This window comes from Pelodiscus sinensis, chromosome 7 (assembly GCF_049634645.1).
Source record: "Pelodiscus sinensis isolate JC-2024 chromosome 7, ASM4963464v1, whole genome shotgun sequence".
In the NCBI taxonomy this organism is placed as follows: domain Eukaryota; kingdom Metazoa; phylum Chordata; order Testudines; family Trionychidae; genus Pelodiscus; species Pelodiscus sinensis.
The window spans coordinates 38671423-38694897 of NC_134717.1; the positions used below are offsets into that span (position 1 = coordinate 38671423).

At 40.1% G+C, this 23475-nt stretch overlaps 1 protein-coding gene across 5 annotated transcripts in view; it reads right to left on the minus strand.

Moving 5' to 3' along the window:
- The window catches only part of STK39 (serine/threonine kinase 39), a 298211-nt gene that overhangs the window by 84812 nt on the left and 189924 nt on the right, over nucleotides 1-23475 (minus strand). For 4 of the 5 annotated variants that reach the window (XM_075933552.1, XM_025177794.2, XM_075933550.1 and 1 more), the window contains 5 exons: nucleotides 10478-10546; nucleotides 9557-9679; nucleotides 9383-9415; nucleotides 4319-4381; nucleotides 3478-3545 (listed from right to left, as the gene is read on the minus strand). In XM_075933552.1, the coding sequence (XP_075789667.1) occupies nucleotides 3478-3545; nucleotides 4319-4381; nucleotides 9383-9415; nucleotides 9557-9679; nucleotides 10478-10546 (356 nt within the window). The remainder of the gene's footprint in view (nucleotides 1-3477; nucleotides 3546-4318; nucleotides 4382-9382; nucleotides 9416-9556; nucleotides 9680-10477; nucleotides 10547-23475) is intronic. The other variant, XM_075933551.1, reaches the window with a different exon arrangement.

A 23475-nucleotide genomic window follows, 5' to 3' on the forward strand; every position in this document is an offset into this window, starting at 1 on the left:
TTAATAATTTCTTATAATAAAATATTAAACTGTAAACTATTTAAAGAGTCCTGTATGTGGAGCAAAGCGCATATAGGTTGAATCTCTAGTCCAGCAATATCCATGGGCTGGCATGATTTCATTTAGCCTGATGTCCACTTTTCATGGGGTAGCCACATCTCCTACGGTCCCATAAAGTTTGCTTATAATCACCAGTCCTGGCTCTCAGTATTCTGTTGGTTGTTTAGCTATAATTCACCCCAAATGCCTTCTAAGAGTCCAGTAAGCAATGGAAGTGTTGGTAATGCCACTAGGCAATACTGACCTCCCATGGTTCAGCAAATTTTCTGGTTCGGCATCGGTCAGTTCTCAAGGGTGACATACTAGAGAGATTCAACCTGTACCTCCGTTTTACATGTAAAGACCTTGCAATTTCTTCAGCACGTGTTCTGCTCAATTGAATGTGCCCACAATCACATTTCAAGTCGACAGAAGAATGGAGAACAGAATCCAAGAAGCTATTTCCCAGTCCTTTTGCCACCAGACCACAACAGCCATCACTACCTCCCTATAAGAAGATTAAAAGCGAAGTACATAATTTAAAACGGGGTAAACTGCAGGAACATTGAGCCTAGACACTGATGTTCTACAATATACTCAAGATAGATTAGACAGGTTTTAGAGTTGGTTGAAAGTCTGACCAACAATTTTGCATTTAAAAGGAAAAAAGAACAGTATTTTTAACCCGTTCCAATATAGTGCTAAGTTATAGTAGAGTTAATTTAATAAATAAGCAATCCAAAAACCAAACCACATTTTAAGTGGTAGCAAAGCCTCACATCCTATAGGTAATTAGCTCTTACCATGTTCATACCGACTTTCCTTTTTGGCCTCATTAGTGAAAAGGAAATGCAGCTCCTTTGCCTTTGATTGACAGCTCAAATAGTTCTCATTCCTGCTGTGCCGGTCCTCCAGTCAAAAATCTGTCTTCACAATGGAAGATTAGCCAGAGGCTGTCCCAATTTAAAGTCTATACAATGAACTGCAGGTGTTTTGATAGAGGCTAAGGTTATTTTGCATAGTCCAGGAAATAAAGACAAAGTCTCTACTTATTATAAGCCTAAATTTAGTTAAGAACATTAACTAAATAAAATGAAAAAGAAGGTTCATTTCAGCCAGCTTTTAATCAGTGCCCTGGAAAAAAGGCTCTGTCAAGACCCCAGTCATCTATTTGCACTGATAGAACTTTTTGCTTTATAAAACACAAGATTCTTTATTCTTCTCCCCTGACAAAATTCTTTATTTCCCTCCCCTGGAATTATTTGAACTCACCACATGCTTATATATACGCCCAAGAGTTCAATTACCCATTATGGACTAGCTTCCAACAAATTTGACTTCTGAATCAGTATTTGCATGAGCAAGAACCAGTTACATAAATAAGGTTTCATAAAGACGAGATCCTATATTATTTTTCAATCCCAGCTTATACATCTGCCTCATCCTTCACCACAATCCCAAGAGATATAGAAAACAAACTAACCTCTTACCTCTCATCATTCAGAAGTGGTTTTATCTGTTGTCAGCCATACTGCTCCCTCACCCTCCTACCCTGCACCAAGTAACTTTTGGCAATACCCACTGTGAACATTTGACAAGATGAACCTTGCAAGTAGCAATCCCAAAATTATTATTACACCTTGCTCATATAGAAATTGCATTAACATTTGGAAATACAGTATATAAATTACAATTGTTATAGCCTAGTTTTGTTTAAAAAAAAATACCTCAACCAAACAGAATACCTCTCTTCTCCAAGTCTGTCCGTTCAACATTAACCTCCCCACACATCCTACCTCACTGCTTCACAAAGCTTGATTTAGAGTGAGTGATTCTGAAAGAAACCTAAGGGCCCATTTTTCATCTATCTACTAAAAAGCAGTCACAATGGTTTCTTGCTTTGAAAACAGAATGAACACACAGAATTCTTCAATTAACTTTTTTTCTAGTTTGCGGATATGAAAGTAATATCAAAGAGTTTCATTGTACATATCCAAACTGATCCTCAGCTAGCTTGTCCAACTACATTTGTTCTAGTGGTTTAACTTTTTTGAATTCTTAGAATATGAGTCACCATCTTCTGTAGGTGTAATATTCAAAGTTTGTTTTTCAAGTAACTACCCCAAATGGTCAATAAATCAGTATGGTAATAGCGCCCAGAGTCCCCAATAAGGATCATGACCACACATTATACAAATTCATAGTAAGATACTTTGAGGCAGTGTCTGTACTTATGCTCTAATTGGAGATAAAATGAAATGAATATGAAATAAGTCAAGGGGCAGATAGGAAGGAAAAGGGTAACAATGTGACTAAACTATTACACATCTTGGCTGCTGCACAACTTGATTATAGAAATCGCTTTAAAAACTTTTAAGTGAAGTAACTTATCTCTGACTCCCACATAACCCAGCCATTGTTGACTGGACAATCTTGCCAATGTCACAAGAGTAGGGGGATGGCTTTCTGTATCTTATGTTTAATTCAGAAAGCTGAATATCTTAATCATGCAGATATTTTAAACTTACTTCTAATAAAGGAATTTTAATTTTTATTGCCTTTAGGAAAATCATGTATGTTGTGCTTTACATATAGCAATTTTGTTTCTGGCGTAGAGTGGACAACGATTAAAAAGCTTCTCTATATTTCCTTCATGTATATTTGTGCTACCCTAACCGATACAGAAAATGCCTGTGTAAGAGATTATCACTATCATCTACATGAGCAGAAAGATGACAAGTTTTGAAGTTGTGTTCCTCGGTAAGTTACTTTAAATAAATTAGCCATTGAGGGAAAAACCTTATTAGAAATGCATAGAAAGCTAGCTTCCTTTTTAACACTCACTCACTCACCTCACTCACTCAATTCTTGGAGAAAATTAGTTGGATACTTAACAAGCAATTATTTTATAATAAGATGTAAACTGATTTTATTAAAATAAACTGACTTTCTTCTATTGAATAAAAGCTAAAGTCAAACATTACATTTGTTTCCATTTCCTAAAAGTCTAAATGCTCTTTCAAAATAGATCTGTCATTTCTCCACAGTGGCTGATCAAACCTGCTAGTGAAAAGTGTTTTGAGCAAGCAACTTGTAATACAGCCATGGTTTATTTCTGTCAGAGGCTGACTGCTGAACTGTGAAAGAAACTCATTAAAAATCACTGACTGTGATCCTGCATTGCAAGGAAAAAAAGAAAATACTTAATGAAGGGTATACGTAGCCTGAAGCCACATTCATAGTCTGCTTCTCATTTTCCTCAATTTTAGTAACCAATTAAAAAAAGAGACACCAATTAGTCATACTGGTCATACTGGGAGATTAAACATTTTAACATTTTTATTTGATGCTAATATTATGGAAGTTTAATGAGAGAGATAAGGAATAAACACAGTCAACAAAAAAAGGAATGCTAAAATAAATAGATAAATCTTTTACCTCAATCTTAGAACAAGATTCACTGCATGTGGAACTTCAGTATATTCATCACTAACAGTAGGCAGCGACTATTAAAGAAAAAAAAAAAGCAGCATGTAGTTACAATGGATGCCAGACTGAAATGTTAAGCAGTTTCCCTGTTACAGGTTTGACACAAGCATAAAATATTTAACATGCACTTGAGAGTCAGAGTACATTTCAGAGGGCTTTATATTAACATACTGGTTCTAAAGTGCTAGTGAAACCTATAGAACAGTCTGTTTATTTAAACAGATTACAGAATCACAAGTCAAGGAGCATAAATTAAGGCAGTAGATGGAAATTTGTACTTCATTCAGCATCAATTCCGATAATCTATTAAACAATAAATATGTATTTAGAATACAGGGCTGTTCTCCAGTTATTTCCACAGAACATTACGTTTCTAGTCATTTCTTCATCTATGACTGGAAATAAGATTTAACTGTCTACCATTATGGACCTCACCAATGTTGCCACTAGCGCTGTAACCTTTTAACCAGTATTACCCTTACTTTTTTAGTGCTTACCAGTTAAACAGTGGCCCTGCAGCTCCGGACAGGCATATTGCAAGCAGGTGCTCCAGCCCGGTCCACCAAGGCTCCCCACTTGCTGGATGCTCGTTAAGCCGTTAACCGGCTACCTGATTGAGCATGATTTTACATCTCTAGTTGCCATGTCTTTATACTGCAATCTACGTTTGTGGTTTCTCAGTCTTCGTGTTTCCCTTCCATCCCCACCACATAAGAATTTGTACTTTCCTGGAATCTCAATCGCACACACGCACACACGAGCCACCAACCACTGTAATTATTGACAGTACCTGAGGATCCTGTATAGATAGATTCTGGATCTGTTCTGGGATATTAGTGGCATTCATGGATATCTGTTAAAAAGATGATTATGAAGCCTTTATGAAAAAAGTGATTTTAAAAAAAATCCACACACCACCAAAAGAGTTTATGAATGCGTGTTTTTGGACATAGCTGCCAGTTAAGACCTTTATTAAAGAAAAAAAACACATTTGAGATTCATAAAAGGAATCATTTTCAACATCAAGGTAAGAATGAGCACAACTTTAGCTACTGAAGTGAAAGAATCCTTGCTCAGCAAAAGTAAAAAAAACCAAATCTTTAGATTAACTAAATTTCCATCTATAGCAAAATTACAGCTTTTACATGTATTTCTATATCTATTATATGGCTTTCTAAGTGATAGTATTGCCCATTTCCGTGAAGACTGACAGGTACACAGCACCAGTGACATTCTCCAAGGATTTTGCTGGTCTTAGTTTGACCACCTCTGTTCCAAGACAATATCCTACCATATTTAGAGATGTACTGAGATTAAGAGAAGATTGAGCAATGTTTCTTCTACATTTCTAAATGGAAAAGTAACCATATTCCCAGCCAGGAAGGAACCCGTATAACATCTCACAACTCTTGTCCTAAACCTGATTACAGATTTAAGAAAGCGGACAATTCTGCATGTCTGATGTACCAGACATATGCATGTATATTTAGAATGATGACTCTGGAATCAGAGGAACAGTCTGGTAATCCCACTTTATAATGGGTTAGAGTGGCCACTCAATAACCCCAAGGGGGACGAGCCCTTCCCTGAGCCTTGGTGGGCAGCACCTGGCCCGAACAACTCACCTGGGCGGAAGCCAGGAGGCAGGGCCAGAGATATAAAAGGCCTGCCAGAAAGGCCAGTCAACTCCCCGACAGCAAGGAAGCCAGAAGCCTCCCCAGTACAACCAAACGAGGAGCTAGATCCTGGGGAAGCTGACAACTGGCCTGGGGCACCAGGCCCACTACTGAAGGACAGCCCAGAGAGTTTGTTTACCTGGAGAGAGGACTCCAACCCACGCTGTCCCGAGGGGGGAAATGGAAGTGGCCCAGGGATAGCCGACCTCGGTCTAGCAGAGGGTCAGCGGGTTGCGGTTCGGACCCCTGCTGGCCCAGCAGCAGAAGGTCAGTGTGTTTCAGCACAGATCCTTGCTGACCCAGCAGCTGTAGGCTTTGCTACTACCAGGGCCTGCGTCCCCCCTGCCACTCCACTCTTGGGTGGCAGTCTCCCACCTTGGTTGTTCCCGTTCAGCCCCCTTAATCTGCCGGACCGCCTCCTGAGCAAGGGGACCCGGCTGGAGCTGTTGCAAATGGGCTTCGAGGTACTGAGAAACTGCTATGCTGCAGCCCCGCCCTGAACCAGTACTCAGACTTATAACTGAGTCCCTGTACTGTCTAGTTGCCTTTACCCCTCCTTGACAGAGCTGGGCCAGAGGATGGTTCTTGGGGATATACTGTCAGCCCTCCTGGAACAAGGGCGGGAGCATAAAGACTCTCTAACTATAGACGGGGTACTGTGTAATGGTTTGGAGTAGCCCACCCACTGACCCCAAGGTGGACAAGCCTCCCCTTTTTTTGTGCCCCACTGGGCTACACACCTCCACTCACCGAAAGGGAGACTTAAATAGCAACTGCTGCTCAGACAATTGATGCCCAAATGATACTTTCAGACACATCAAGACTATGAACAAACTACTGCCTTACTTATAAGGGGGATTTGGTGACATCTGGGGGCAGGAAATAATGGGCTATAGTGTATAAGGCATGACGAAGCTGGAAAACCAGGCTGGTCACTGCTAGACTTTGTGAAACCAAAGGGAAACTACATATCCGTTTTCAGGACATAGGGCACTGGTGGGGGAAGAGTCAGAATCCACTACAGAACCAGAACTCCTCCTAGATGTGAAGAGTTCAGATGGTGAGACCGTTTTTTTTAAATTCGCTAGTATTCTCAGAAATGGGCAAGCCACCCTTGGAATGTGTAAACCAAGGAGGAATGGCAAGCAAGCAGTTGAGTCTACTTATTCAACTTGAGCATGTCAAGTGCTGTTTTCCTCTATTAAATATCAGACAGTCAAAAAGGTATTGCCTAAAAGGACCAGGATGGTGTGAAATATCATAGGCCTTTCCCAATAGTGCTTGGTTAAAGCACTATCAATATTATTTATGGTGAATCTTTCCTGATTCCACCCATCACTCCAGATGTAATCATCCATAAAATTTATTACTTTAATAATCATTGCATATCATTATAGTTCCTGGAAAGGAAAAAGAGTAGAGTAAGGGAAAGAAGTGTTTTACAGGGGCTACATCCAAGACAGCGGCACTATTTCAGGATACCGGAAGTCCACATCTTCAAATGTGCCCGTTATTTCAAAATATATTTCAAAACAACAGGGATACTATTCCGGCATCCTTGTAACCCTCATTCCATAAGCATTAAGGGACTTGTCAGAATAGCACTTGTATTTCGATCTAATTTCAAAATGATACGCAATTTTGACCTATGGGTGCAGTGTAGATGCACCCAGGGAGAGTGCCAACAGTCTGAGAGAAATGGAGCCTGTGCATGTAGAAATGCTAGATGGATACCAGAATTAAGCCGCCTTTGTCTACACAGTTTTGTATTCTACAAACCACAAAGCCAACTACGTAAGCCATAAGAGCACTGATTTCTTCGCTGGATTTGAGATGGGCCTCCAACAGTCAGGTGAATTTCCTGATCGTTTGGTTCTAGCTCCATTAAGCCATAACTTTTCTGAAACACAATCTTGCAAAGGCAGGCAGTCTGGATCCCTCACTGGTTGAGTTTCTCCCTGATCCAGAGGATTTCCACAACCCCCATTCCCCAATAAATGGAAGAAAGCTCTTTCTCTATTCAAGATTTTCATGACAACAGTTCAGGACAAAGCTCCCCTGCCAAAGATGAGTGACCTTAGTGCAAGAGGTAGAAAGGTCAATGAGGAAACAAGGGAAATTAATCAGAGTAGATGTGATGCCGTATGATTTAATGGATAGGGAAGCTGTGGCTCCCTTAGCTACTCCAGGAGACGCCTTACCACACGGAATGAATAAATGGGGACTCTACATGACCGATAACTATAAAGACATCAGGTTTACCATTTCATCCAGGAAATATTAAGGGAGAAATTTCCTCCTGTTACCCTTTGATTACAATTACACTAGTCATGGATGTACCGTCCCAGACACAGAGTAGGCTTTTCCACCAAAAAACTGTACAACTAGTGTAATTCTATTAGATGAAAATTAACCAACTTTTCTTTGCATCACACATGGCTAATAAAAAGCATAGCTGCCAGTCAGAAGACTGCCATCTTATCAGGTTCCCTTCCTCTTTCAATGGCATTATTTTCCTATGGAACAACATGGACTTTGAGAATGGGACAAGAAATTGTCCTTTATAAAGATAGCAAATCATTCAGAAGAAGAATATTGAGGTAGAATCCAATCTGACCCCTTAGAAAGTCAGAAGCTTAACTACAGATCTTCTGCTTTAAAATGATAAAAATCACACATATATTAGTTCAGAAGGGTGGGCTAACCATTTCACTAACAACCCAGATAAAGAAATATCTAAGTAGACTGTTTTCAGAAGTTCCAGGTTCTTGATCTACTAGCCAAGAGTCAGTTTGTCAAATCTATTAACTCAGTATATATTGGGCAGATGATACAACTCTCAAATAGTTTAAAGAAAGAAGAAAAATGTGTCAAATCTCATTTTAAACATATAATTCTATTGTGAAGGTCACTTCCAGCTCTGAAAACTGATCTAGAGAGGCAGCAAGGAGTTCACTGAACAGTACCACAAAGCATCTCAGATCTTATCAGCCGCTTCAAAAGAGTTGGGCACACTACATGTTAACTAGTTCCACATCTGAGAGATTTGGGCAGAAATAATTTGCAAGATTTCTTTTGACTGTCGAAGAAGAGCACGGGGTCAGAAAAAACAGGCACAGAATTCAGAGAATCCTGTGGTACCAAAATCTTCGCAGATTATCAGCCTCTATGTAGAACTCTGCCACGCCTCAGTCAGGACTGGAGGATCCAAAGCTATAGCTGATGTTTGTATCCATTTCATACATCCAATAAATAAGCATCTAAGCTGTACTTTGACTGTAAAACCAGAAATCCCATTAGTCTATTACACATGACAGGAATGCTTCCTAGTCTCAGCATAAGAGGACAGCATTTAATATGGTATTTCTTTTGTGTTCATGGGTGACTGAATCAATCTATTCTATTGTACCACTGTACTGAATCATTATACTGGCTATGGTATGAACCACTCTAATTAGCAGTTACAGAGAGTACTGATATAGATTCTAAAAGGCTGAAAATTCTTTGGAGATGTTTCAGCTACAGAGAAACAGCTATCATTAGTGTGAGGGGAAAGGTAATAATTAGTGTGAACCAGTTTTCAAGATTCATTAAAATAGCCAAATTATTCATTTTAATTAATATTTTTCACTAGACTTCAAAGCTGCAAAGCAGGAGCAGAATCTGCTTTAATTTCATAGCCATTTATTCTGCAAAGGCACGTCTACACAGCAGGGCTAAAGCCAAAATAAGCTACGCAGCTTCAGCTACGTCAATTGTGTAGCTTAAGTCAAAACAGCTTATTTCAGCTTTTGGTGCTGTCTACACAGCATGAAGTCCGAGAAAGAGAACTTTCTTTTGACTTCCCTTACTCCTCGTAAAAGGAGGGTTACAGGAGTGAAAGTAAGAAGTCCTCCAGCTTGACATTATGTCGAAATAACTGCTTGTAGTGTAGATGTAGACTGCATTTTTGTGTAGTTGTACCCCAAATTTTATAAGTTAATCACTCTCTGCCCACCTGCATAACCTTCATGCTCAACCTCTACACAAAATTAGTAAATAACTTTGTGTAAAGGTTGTAAATACTCAGCAGAAAGGTTGAAGAATCAGGCTCCTACAATTTGAACACTAGAAGCTAACATAATATTTCATCCTATCCCAACTATCTGGGAGCAGTTAAGTAACAAAGGACAATTTACCTCTGTATTCTCCTCTTCTTTTACTCTTCTTGACTATAAAAGAAGTAGTAAGACATTAGCTGTGTATTTTAGACGGTAGAAATACTTTTAACTAAAATAAATAAATAAATAAATAAAAATAATGAAAATGCTATAGTCCTTTGCTAGAATGTCCACAAGTAGTAGAAAGCTTACCTTTTCTTGAGAAAAGGCAGCTTTGCCTTCCTCACTCTTTTCATCCATCTCATCATCACTCCACTCCCAGTCCCCATCTTCAGTCTTGTGAAGGTGGCCACTAGAGCCGGGTACTCGTCTAACCTACCAAAAGAGAGACACAATAGAAGTTAATGCATGTAATTCAAAAACCTTGCATGCATTCCAGTAACTAAGTGAACTGTTACTGTATATACCCGCAGGACTTCATTCTGTAGTTTGGTTCAGGAGTGAGGGCTTTCCATATCACCTCTCCTGTTAATACTTGGGCTTTTAAAAAATATTTAATGTTGTATGCTATCAGGAAGGACTGCTTGAACGAATGACAATTTACCAACCTCCTTTGGAAAACCACGACTACCTGGGATCAGAACCTGCAAGCAATTACTGTACATAGTTCTCATTACTGTGAGTAGACTCTCTCTCTTAAATGGGACAGGCCATTCATGGTACTCTTCAAGGTTAAAAAGTTATACATACTACTGCTCACAGGATATGCACATTAAACATTTAGAGTTTTGAAATGTTTATGCAGAAATGTTAGTTGATGTTAAATTGCTGTAGTAAAATAAAGTTCCACCTTTCTGACTCACACAATACGATCCCTAAAAATGTTTGCTGTTGACATGGAACAGATTTAATATGGATGGCAAAAAAGCTCTTAAAGCAAAAAGCCCTGACAAGCACAAAAATGTAGTGAAAACCTATTAAACACTTCTGATCTTTAAGGTAAGTTTGCATCTTTATAAATAAGTAAAATGCATTCAGGCATGACTACAAAAACAGAAGGCATGCATGTAGCACGTTGCAGACTGGGCAAATATATGTATATTAGGCAGCCTAATGAAGCACACACTAGGAGCATCCAGCAGCTAACTCCTAAATCAAAAAAAAATCAAATACCCTTCTGTTGCCATCTTGCTCTTTTTCAGAACCTGACATCATGCCTGTTTTCCCAGGATTCTGCTCAACCTACTTGAGCAAAACAAAACAGAATCAGACTACTCTGAACATACCTTGGAAAGCATTTACGAGACTCATGAGATTGCTACAAGCACAGCATGATAATCAGCAACCACACTGGCGTCTGATTATAATCAGTTTCCTTAATTATGTCAAATGATCAAACCAAAAAAAAAAAAAAAACAAAAAAAAAAAACCAAGAAGTAGTCCACAGTGCAGAACTTTAAATTCCTTTGCAGTTAAAACTCAAGATGTCTTTCTGTTTTTTCTAAATGGTCTATTGTACTCCAAATATAAAATGGAAAAATTCAACTGAAAGAAAGTTATACTGCAACAGGAAAAATGGACTATGAAGAGCTGCATGATACTATCCATTTCTACCCAACAAGGAGAACTTGCCATGACTGGAGTTTTGGGGGCACAGGGGTGTCACAGCCAGAGTTGGAGTCGAGCCAAAGGTCAGAGCGAGAGGGAACAGAATCAGATAAGTAGGAACCAGGAGCAAGGCAGGGAAGCCAGGTGAGAGGACAGAGTCCAATGTAGTTGCCAGACAGGAATTCACCCAGTTATGTGAACATTTTCCTGTCTTGCTCCTTTGGATTTAAATAGATTATAGCTTAAATGGGCCTATTTAAATAAATCCTGGCCCTTCTCCAATCAGGGTCCAAAGGAAGGCTCCTAGATGTAGCTTCATGTTTCATGGTCTCTCTACTTGGTAGCAAGCTACTGAACACTCTAAAAGGATCATCTCCTATTTAGCACACTAGCCCAGGACTGCAGAGATCAATGTTCAATTCCATCCTCTGCCACACACCAGATAAGAGCAGGGTGATGTCAGTCTACTAGGAACCATGTCCCAGGTTTGAGACACATGGATGTGTGAAAGAACGATACATAGAAAGCAGTTTTAGGTGCAGTGAGAAATGCAAGATAAGATATATTTTAAAGCTTTCTTTTAAAATACTAATAATCCTTTGTAGTTATTACTTCCTTACTCAGATGCACATATTTTATCTTGAAGAGCAGAGAAGCTTAGAAGCCTGTACAACATTTTCTAGGATGTTCCAAAAAGACAGAAGTTTGATCCACGTTTGGATTTAGGTAGATTTTTATTTGTACAATTTATCAAAAGAAACCAAAGTCCAAAGCAAGGTGTGCCATTCTCTGAACTGCAATTATGCATTTGTTTATTAATCCCACCATGATGATGTTAGCAACAGTCTATGAAGGGTAACAAAGTAGTCACTACCACGAGAGGTGCTATTCTGCAACACTGAAACAAATAGAGAAAAAAACTCCCATTCAGAAAGAATGGAGGATTTTGGGGGTTGTTCTTAAAAAGAGATTAAGATTTACATGGAGGCTAACCTTACAAATCCATGCAATGGTGTTTGCTCTCCAGTTGCTGCTTACTGATAGCTGGGGAGATACATAGCTAGAAGCAGACTGCAGAGCATTTTAAAAATATTGAAGTGTGACCACTGCACTGTAACACCACACCACACATAGTAGCTATTTAGCTTGATAATGACTAACCAAACAGCTTCCAAATAACCATACAATTCTCATATTGATAGAATGCGAAAAACTGCTCTGCAAAGTATTATAAATATGATTTAGACAAACAAGACTATTATTATTCTTTAACAGCTGCACTGAAAACTCTGAAATTGCCCAAGCCACAAGCTCAATGTACTTTTCAGACATGTTTTGCATTTTCAAAGTCTATAATCCATTTGAATCTCATGAATTTACTCTCTATGGGGGGGGGGGGGGAAGGGGGGAGGAGGAAAGAAGCAGGAGGGCCATTTGGCCCAGGCCTCAGGAGACAGATGGGCCTCAAATTTTGACATTTTTCTACCAAGTCATTGCCACTTTTTACACCTTGCTGTTATAACAGAGACAACAAAAAATGCTAGACACACCACTATACCCACACACCCCACCTGCAAAAATTCATTTAAATCATTATGGGACCTCAGGCCTTAGCCAATTTTTCAGTCACATCTGAGTTTTCATCTGTGTAACTGGAGGATAGAGTAGCTTCTGTGATTAGTGATTCTATGTAATGAAACCTGGTTTACAGTCTTTGCATAGTTTAGAGGTTTTGAAAGTCATAATTAATTCTGTTACTGGAAAGTATTTTGCTTGGTCTGAGGGGGAGTTTAACCTTTAAATTAGATGTTTCTCTGCGCATACGATATTTTTGTATTCCTGTTTTTTCTTATGTGTCTTCATATACAATAGCCATATTAGGCTCAGCTATAAGCTACCTCTTCATCCAGTTTGGTTCACCTTTAAAAGGCCTTTTTTTATAATAAACATTTAATTCTAGTTGTTTAATAAACTATGTTCATATGCATAACATACCAGTTAAGGAAATTTAACAGGAACATGTTAGACGAAATTTCGAGATTTTGAAATAAGGCTATAAGGTCCATAGTAAATAACCATTGGGGGAGGGGGGTTATTACCATAAAAGTCTCAAGTATAATACTCACCTATGTATAATATGCATCTGCCTTTTAAAAGGTAAAAATTCTTGAATAAACTAAACTCTTATCTATAATGTGCCCCCCATTATACTCAAGATTTTAAGGTATGCATAGAAAGGAAGGGGCTCGCGCCTGCCGCCGAACCCTCTGCCCAGCTGAGCTTGCGCCTGCCGGGCGAGGGGGGGGGGGGGGGTCGGGTCTTCCCCCGCCCAGTTGCCAGCACACCGAGCTCATGCCTGCCGGGGGAGCCTCCTCTGCCCAGCTGTCCTCATGCCTGCCAGGGGGAGCCTCCCCCACCCAGCTGCCGGCCGCCCCCAGCCCAGCCCAGCCCATGCCTGGCGCCCCCCTCCCCCTGTCCAGCTCGCGCCTGCCGAGGGTGAGTTTAAAACTTTTTTTAAAAACCTCCTATGGATAATGCGTACCTCAACTTTGACATTAAAAACGGGGGGGAAAAAGCGTGCACTATACTCGCGACTTTATGGTCTATAATATTAATTGCAAAGTACATACAATTACAATTTGTATATAAAATGTGTATAACCAATAGCTGTTAGCAAAATTAATTTATTATGTTACTATGTGTTAAAAGAACCCTTTTATAAAAATGAGGCAAAGATTTGAAAGCGGTGCAAGTAAGAGATGGCAAAAGCAACAGAGTGAAGTAGCCATTAACAGTGAAAAATAACAATTTCTTATAGAAAAGATGCCTCAGCCATTAGATGGTGACCATACTGACACTTTCATGTCTGAAGATGAAAACTTTGTATCCACAAATCACATTTCAACGCCACTGCCTCAAACTGGGGTCATTAATCAAGACACAGAAAAGCCAACAGTAGCGATAGATGAAGAAGAATCTACACTCATTTTAGAGACTGTGCAGGGAGGAAATAAGGACCTCGGAGCAGCAAGAGCAAAAACTTGTGTCCAGTGGTAGTCATAATGTAAAAAAAAGCAGCATGAGAACCGGATATTGAACTTCTTGATAAGGACCATGTGGCTCAAATGCAGGTCATTTCTCAAAGTTAGTTGTTTTCAGATTCCACATAATATACCAAAAGATACTAAAAATCATGCATTTCCCCCGTCGTCTGCTGACAAAAATTTCCAAATGGAGAGATCTACACAAGAGACTGACTCTGCTGGAGCATGGAAAAGCAGGCTCTGTACTGTGTATCCCGCCTCATTTTTAACAGCAATACTTCAAATGCATTAGTACTGTCTAATCCATCCAATTAGAGCATTGGTAGAGGTTGGAGGAAGTTGAAAGACCAAATACCTGCACATGAAACTTCAGTCTTGCATAAAGGTAACATGGAAATCAGCTAGTAAAGCAGCACTAGCTGACAGTTCAATTGAAAGCTTACTCCTGAGTGAAATAAAACACAGAAACTGATAACTGGAAAACCCCCTTGAGCGCATACTGAATGTCTTTTTCTCTGAACAGGGATTGGCTTTTTTGGTTCCAGTCAATGTATCAATTACCCTACAAATGGAAACTTCCTTGGTATACTTGAGCTTCTTAGCAAGCATGACTCACTTTTATCATGTTAAACGTGTTTGTGAATCACAAGAAATTAGAAAATGCATGCATATCCATTATGTGTCTACCAGAATATAATACAAGTTTACTGAGCTGTATGGGATCATTTGTGCAAACAACAATTCTTAAAGAGATACAACATCAAGTAGTTTTCAACTACTATTGATGCAACTCCAGATTGTTCTCAAAGAACAGACAAGCTTGGTTGTTCAATATGTTAAAATTGCAGGAAGTTACAAGTTTCAATTGAAGAACGATTCATTTTGTTTGATAATTTCATGAAAAAAACCTGGAAGAGAAGAGAAAGGTTAGAAGTCTTCAAATTAAATTTTCGAATCTACACTGGCCAAGCCTATGACAACGGAGCCAATATGGTTGGAAAGCACAACAGAGTACAAGCAGTCTTTCTTGAGCAAAATCTGAACTGTATTTTCTCCAGTTGTGGCACTAAATCTTCTCAGCATTGATTGCGCTGAATCATGCAAGGAAGCAATCACATACTATGGAACAATCCAGCAATTGTACAACCGCTTCAGCAGCAGTCCTCGAAAGTGGAAAATTCTGAAGCAGCATCTGCCCATTTCCCTTCATGGCATATCAATAACGAGATGGTCAGCACGAATTGATTGTGGTAAAGCTGTTCTCACAGTCCAGATGCTGTACAACTAGTTTGAATCTCTTACGCTTACAGCACAGGCTCGCACTGAGCTTAAGTCAATTCAGAAGAATACATCAAAATTTGAGTGCATGTTAATGTCATTCATGTAGATGAAGCTGATAAAAATGTCCCATAAAACTTATCTAGTAACTGAAGCATGCAATGCTACATTAGATGTTGAGAGGGATAACACTGAACTTCTTAAAGATATTCAGAAGATTCATAGATCAAAGGGATGCAATCCTTTGAGTCCAAATCAGTAGCACAGGGTATTGACATTTCATCTGAGTTTTCCACCAATTGCAGCCGAACATCTCAATCTAATGCAGAAAGGCACTATCAAGTCAATGTGGATTTTTTTTATTATTGACTCCATCAAATCTGGTCTTACACGTTGATTTGAAGTTCAGAAAACTAAGTGATGAAGATCTATATTCAGCCACTAAACAGTTTCAAAGATACAACAGCAAAATTTCAAGAGATCTCTGATGAGATAGTCTTCCTGAAATGTATACATTCCACCAGCTTTAAAATTGGACTGCAAGCCAAAAGAACTGCGTCAAGAAATATTTCATCTCATCCTGCCAACTATATTTCCTAATATCACAATTGCATTACATATTTGTCAGTTTCCCTGCATCAGTGGATTCAGGTAAATGCATGTTCAACATGTTAAAACAAGTAAAGAACTATCATCATTCTACAATGGGATAAGAGCATTTGAATGGGCTTTCAATCCTTAACATTAAGAGTGATGTTGCACATAAATTAGATTTGTCTTCAATTATAAACAAGCTTGCACACAAAGCCAGTAAAGCATTCCTAAAGTATAGTTTTGCTTGCAGTGAAAACTCACAATTAAAGTTACATTTCATTATACATGCTATTGGTAGAATGACTTAATTGTTAATAAATAAATCTCAAGTGTTAATTTTCATATATTCTTTTGGTTTTAGTATGACCCTGTGAACGAGAAGTTAGATATGTCAGGAGGCTGGGACCGAAGTCTCTAAACTAAAAGTGGCCCAGGCCTCTGTTATTCTCTGAAAGGGCCTGGATACACTCATGCACTAAACCTCCTGCGCTTAGCATGAACACTTACACGTTTTCAGTTGTTCAGAAAACCTTCTATATAGAGTGATTTTAATGGAGTTCAGTCGTGCTGGCAAAGGCTGTAAGCCTTACTGATGAATGAGTGTACTTCAAGTTTTTAAATGATTGATTTTAAGAAGTAAACAAATAAATGCCTCAAGGGAAAAAAGTGTCAATCAAAATATGGTGTTCAACTGAATAATTTTTTTAAAAAAATTGTCTGACAGCAGAAGAGCAAATATAGGCCAAAAGGGATCAGCTGTATGTGAAAGACCACAGAACATATTTATGTGAAAGAAAATAGGAACCTCAGCTACACCACAACCCCCAAGCCACTGAACAACAAGTCACCTTCAAGGAGTACAATTGTGCAGAAATTCTGCATAAACCATTTTTATATGACATGAGAGCTTGACGTTTCTGTTCTCAGCAACTGGATTTTGAACAACTTATTTGCCAGGACCAACTGTGGATTGAGGGACACCACACAAGTTCAGTATTAGCTCAAACCACAGTGGTATTAATCTGTCTACTATCAACAGGTACCAATGGGCTTGTTTAAGTAGGCTGGAGTGAGGAGAAGGAGGTTAACGGTAAAGCAACGGAGCGGGGCAAAAAAGTGAGTTGTATGTTTGTTTCTTTCTTTAATATTGCCAGTTGTAACATTTTGTGACTAACAGGTCATTCATTGCAATACGAACTTTATCTATCTTAAGGCAGATAGCCTTAATTTACAGCTCCCACATCTTCAGCCCCTGCACCTTCTTCAGGTTTCTAGCACTTCTGAACTGGCTCATTTCATTTTGTGTATGTGTGTACAGTTGTGTAAAGTATATTGAGGATGACATGAACATTCAAACTAGCATTAACCACTTCTGAATGACGGAAAACACAGGCTATGTCTAGACAAAGCAGAATTTTCAAAAGACGATATGCAAACTCCCATGGGATCTTTCGAAAGAGAAAGTAGTCTGCACACTTTGTCAGGAAAAAACCCTTTTTAAAAAAAATGCTCTTCCTTAAAAAAGGAGGTTTACACGATTTTCAAAAATGGGGTTTTCCGCCCCAAAAAAAAACGCATCCAGACTACTTTCACTTTCAAAAGATCCTCTTTCAAAAGTGAGAGCGGAAGCAGATATGCAAATTCCTGTGGAATTTGAATATCCTCTTTTAAAAAGAAAAACAAAAAACAGTTTAGACCTGCCCTAACATTTACAAGCCAGAATAGCAGAACAGAAGTCAAGTTATACATCAGTCAGAGCTTTATACAGTCTGAAATTGTGGCAGCCAAAAGAACAATTGAGTCATCATACATTTAAGACAGATTCTTTTATTAAAAGATTTGTTCCAGGAATTATGTCTGTGATACAGGAGGTCAGATTAGATGATCAATGGTTCTTTCTGATCTTCGATTCCATGAATCTAACATACCTTTCTGTTCTTGCAAGTGCCATCTACTGGATCAAATGCATACAATGGGGAATTTCCCCCGCCGCAGAAACTTTCAGATCTAGCACACCTCCCCCTGTAGCTTTGCTTGTTAAAATCACTTACTCTACATAATGTTAAATCAATCTCCAGTATTGTGTCTGATTCAGGTGAGGGACCTCCTAGCCTGGGGATGGGTTAGAGCTGGAGTACTGCTATGATCCTGGTCAGAGCTCAGGTATTTTGCAGCATGAGTGCAGCTGAAGTCTTGGTCTCCAGACTCCTGGAGAGTCTGCCAATACTATCCCATAATCCCCTGGGGCTATACTTAGTTATCCCCTTCAATCCCAAAATGTCCCACTACTTTTTCAGGAACCAGAAACAGCCAGCTCAGTATATAAACTTTCATTTCCCACAGAAACAGTCAATACTCACTTGTATTACCATGGCCAGCTCTAGAAGGCCTGCACCCAGCGTGGTGCTATTTGGCCAGAAAAACATCTGGATTCAGGTTAGCCTCTGATGTGAGTTAAGCAAGATGTTCAACTTCACCAAGTGCACAAGAAGTGATCACCTCTGCGAAACTACATCCAAGCAGTGGCGGGTATTGAAGGTCTAGTTGAAATAGTGATCAATTGGCTGAAGATGGTGCAAGAATGTCAACGGTGCTTCTGTGAACTCCTCATTTTCCGGCCTCTTTTACACGGAGCACTGTAGCCAGACACAAACCCCATCTTGTTTCCCCTCCCCCCCCCCCCGAGAGCAAGAGAAAGGCAGTCAGCCTTTGATGCCCTGGGAACGCAGGTGTGGTGCCTGTCCCTGACTCTACCATAAACAGAAACCAGACAGTAAATGGGTTAGCTGACGACTGGAAGGCCTCCCGTCGCCGTGATGGCTAGTATCAGTAATTGACACGCCTGCACTGTCTCAGAAGAGGAATCTTCGTCCATCACATACCAGAGGTGCCCATTGTCTGCATCTTCCCAGGTGTGAATTATGCTTTGTACCCTTCGCATTCAAAGCCATTTTTCCTAATTGGCCACTTGAGACCAGGAAGAAGCCCATGTGACCCAAGGGGTATAAAGAGGGTTTAGTTGCCCACCCCATTTGAGCTCCAATCACCTACACCTGCTGTCAGGTATTGATTATCTCCCGAGGTCCATGGGACGCCCAACCTCGTGCCCTACTTCTTCCCGAGGGATTGAGAGAAAGACGCTGGCCATGCCAAGTCTGGAACGCAGGGGTGAGAATTGTACCTGCAATGTGTTTTCTTTATGTGTACACTTTAATTGTCTCTCTGTTATAAGTTTAGTTACTTTATTATAGTTTAAGGCAAACTGCTTCATTTCTATTGTAAACTGCCTTTGGTAAGGTGATTTAGCTATAAACTTTGGGAATAAGTGGGATGTCCTCATTCACTTATATATAGAACCAAGTTTCTTTTATTTTATTTTCTCTTTCTTTCTCCTATAATAAGCTAGTGGGTGTCAAGCTTCTGACTTGAACCCGTGCTGCTGTACCTGAACCGAACACAAACAAAAGAACTTCAGCCGGTCAAAGGGACAGGTATAGGAAGAGCTTGGGCGTTTTGGATTGTGTCACTCCCCGGTGGCAGATCCATTGGGGCACTTCTCAGTCTTTCCCTAAGGCTGCCCGCTGCGAAGGAATCTTGGATTCTAGCAGCTAAAATCTGCAGGTGTTATAAGCTCTCCATATAAACTTATTGGGGTGCCCGTCAACGTCCTCCAGCTTGCCCACTGCAAGGGACCCGGTCTCAGCAGTTGAAGTCTCGGGTGTATAGCGCGCACACACACACCGGGGCATCTGAGAGCCTGTTGGCTGCCCTCTGCGATGGGACCCCGGTCCTAGCAGTAAAGTCACAGACGTTAAACTATTTTTCGGGGCGCCCTCCAGCCTCCTAGGCTGCCCACTGCAACGAGACTTTGTGTCTCAGCAGTTGAAGACTTGGGTGTAACACACACACACACACACACACACACACACACACTGCCCTGACCATTTCGGCTGACAAGCACAAGTAGCAAGCAAAGCACCCACAGTGAGGCATGCCAACCTGCTGAGCAGAGATGGCACCCACATAACCTCCTCTTGGCTCCAACAGGCAGACAGCCATCCAGAAGATTAAATTCAAAAAGTGACACCATGGTGTTCTCTAGGACAACAGTAGGGACAGTGGCACCCTTTGTAATAGTGTCATAGGATGAAAATAGTGAGCTTTTAAGTTCACAGGCAAGCTATAACAGTCTCTGGAAAATCCAGGCATCGTGCACCCTGCCATTGCATCAGTGTTTTGGAGCCATGGATCTGCCCTTGCAGTAGCATAACGATTTGTGTACTCATATGCTCCTTGTGGAGGGTAAACTATAGGCATGAGTCCCCTCAATAGCCCCAGCACAGTTGGAAAGCCCATTCTCACAGACCCAGCAAATACTTTCAGGAGCATTTGCTATGACCACCCTCTCTGGGTGCATCACAGTCCTGGTCACCTCAAACCTCTTCCACAACCGATCCCATAGTTGACTTGCCAACTCCAAATTGGTTGGCTATGGACTGGTAGTCTGGGGTAACCAGCTTCCAGATGGCCATAGTATCCCTCCTTCTGGACTGTGTGGCAGGGTCAGTCCCACTCCTGGGCCCTGACCCCTGTTTAGCCCACTGCCCTGCAGTCTAGTAATCAAAGTAATATGGCTTACTCTCCTTGGTTTGAGATTTGTTGTCTCCCCATAGTCATTTAACAAGGTTGATGCTGTTCTCTTGGCTCCTCCGGTGTCTCTCTCTCTCTCTCCAAACTCCTCCTCCACTCTCCAAAACTCCTTCACAGCTCTCCAAACTCTCTCAGTTCTTCTCAATTCGCTCCCCACTCTCACAACCCTCTCTCCATGCTCACAGGAAAAGGTCTTAAATAGGCCTCCAGGCAGCCCCAATCGGTTTCACCTGGGCCTTAATTGATTTTGCAGCTGCTCCTAATTAGCCAGGATTGCTGACTCTCTCTGCCTCTTTCCCCTTCCATCAAGCTCTTTAACCTGCTGTATCACCCCCTGCTCTGTCACAACTGGCACAACCATCCTCATGTGCCTTGGTGCTCAGGGGTAGGGCCAAGTGATTACAAAGCCTCCAGAAGCATCTGCTTCTTTGTATAAAAATTCTGGACCTACAGTTGGTCATGCCAGGTCGACATAACGATGCAACCCCACCAGTCTGTACTCTCACCTCCACTTCAAGAATGATGGTAGACACAGGGAGAACATGCAGCAAAGGCAATAGGCATGAGCAGCATCAGCAAGGTCACAGCTGGCATCTCAGCAATCCCTTCCAAGAAGGGTCTTTGGGAGCTCAAAAACTGCCACAACCCCCAATGTCTCACAGATTTCTCAAAACAGAACCGAAGGAAGGCGTAGAAGTTCATCCTTTGGGTTGGAAAACGTGTTGATGGGTCTACTTACTTGGAGCACGTGGACACAAAAAGCACTGGATAGATGTGCAGTCACGTTAAAACCATTCAAATGCTTCTGTTCAATGTCAAATGGATGGACAGATGAGTTCGCCCACAACCCACCATGCAACACACCCTAAAGCAGCTGCTGTTGGTAAAGGTAGAAGGAACTCTAAAATACAATCGTATATGCCCACAGAAGCTATTTTGACTGAGGTCTATATAGAGCAGCCTGGACATGTCAGCATAATTGTGAGGCTTGGGTTTCCAATTCAACGTGGTTGCTCAAGCATGACTTTGGGAACAGTTTGCAGATGCAAAAAACACATATTGGGCTTACTAATAGGGCAGAGAAGCACATGGTTCAGATCACACTACAGAATTGTTAACTTAGAAGTCTACTAACATTCTCTTTTTATAACACATTTTGTTACAATCTTCTATTGGGCACCCATTGTAGCATCTCAGCTGCTCAAGTTCTTAAGTACGAAAGTAAGTATTATTCTCTTCTCTTCATTTTACAGGTAGGGAATGGAGGCACAGACAGAATAAGTGACTTTCTTAAAATCAGATATGAAATCTATGGTGGAGCAGAAAACTGAACCTACGTCTCAAGTCCTCAAAAAAAAAAAAAAACCACCCCACACACCATGGAAAATTCTTTAAATATGTATAATCAACTTAATTTATATTTCTGTATTGGGTTTAATTATAACATGCAGTATTAACAGTGTGCCCTTATACAAGAATGGTATATTTCAGAGTAACATTACTCAGACTGAGGGGGAAAGAGGAAGGAAATATAGAAAAAAAACCCGAGATTCCAATGTGATTTCCATTGTCTTCAAAGAATAAAAGCCATTTGCTGTACAGGAGGCAAACTGATTTGTAACTTCAGCTAATAAAGAAAACAATGAGACCCTTCAGTCTTACAAAGGCAAATTAACATGTATTAGGAAACATGTTTCACATTAATCAGAAGAGTGTGCAGGGAATAAAAAAAAATGAATTTCAATGGCTGGCATTTAAACTGTACCCAGCACAAAAGCAGCTCAGCACATTGTAATCTGCAACCAAAAGCAGTTTGTAGGAAAGGGGGAAAAAAAAAAAAAAAAAAAAAAAAAAAAAAGGACTAACAAGCTGCTGCTAACATCACCACAGCTGTGGAAAGAAGGAAGACAATATGAATGTCAGCTGGTACTGAAAATGCTTGTAAAATTAATGAATAAAAAGAACCCATGACTATGACAAAAAATATTTAAAAAGTCAAATTAACCAAAGGAACAATTACAAAAAGTAATTGCAGGAATTGGCCCTCCTGGTCATGCTTTTCCTAGCCAACAGTAAAGTACTTATTCTAACAATATACACCAGGAATAGAAAATTTAAAAATTCAAACAGTAATAGCAAATAGTGCTTACAAAACAATTCAATGAATTTATAGAGGATTAGTAAGCCCAATATTCAGAGATCCACAGAAAGCATTCAAGCAAATAAGACTGCACAAAGATAAACAAGGATTGCATGCAAAGAGCAACTCTACTATTTCTGGAACTTGTTAGAAGCTAACCCTACCAAACGAAGCTGTAACCCAAAACTCACCTAAATAATGCAGCAAGAATCCCAGTGTCAAAGTGAAAGCTGAACACAAACTATGGAGACTTGGTGAATATTAGCACAAGAGATATTTGCAATATTTAATTTTCACTAAACAGTTTTCGATTACTAACTAGGAATTCATTATGTAGATCTCTATTGACAGGGAGTCTGATTACTGAAAACTTTCTAAAAGAAATTGAGGAGTAGAGCAGATAGCATTTCCTCAGTAAGTTTTTGCACACTTAGTACAAATGGGGATTCAAACCAACCCTCCTCCTACCCTCCAAAAATTAAATTTCTTTCATTTAAATTTCTGTTTATAAGATATATATGAAAATATAGAAAACTAGAGTACATCTGTATTAAGTAAAAATGCATTGCCTTTCATTTTGTGTACTTCAAATGTGATGAGACAGGATCAAGATAACAGTATGGGCAGAAGTCATTCTGAAAAAAAGTGATACTGGAAAAAAAAAAAACCTCTCTCTCTCTATCTACACACACCATGCACCTTATGCTGTCTGCCTATTACAGAAGCTTGGGTTTGGCATATCTCTGTTTTCTTTTAAAGAGGGTTTTAGGTGCCCAGTGAGCAAGTTAAATGAAGAGCTGACACTCGGTAGGATCACCACATGCTACCACATCACATGCTTGTTTTTGCTTCCTCAG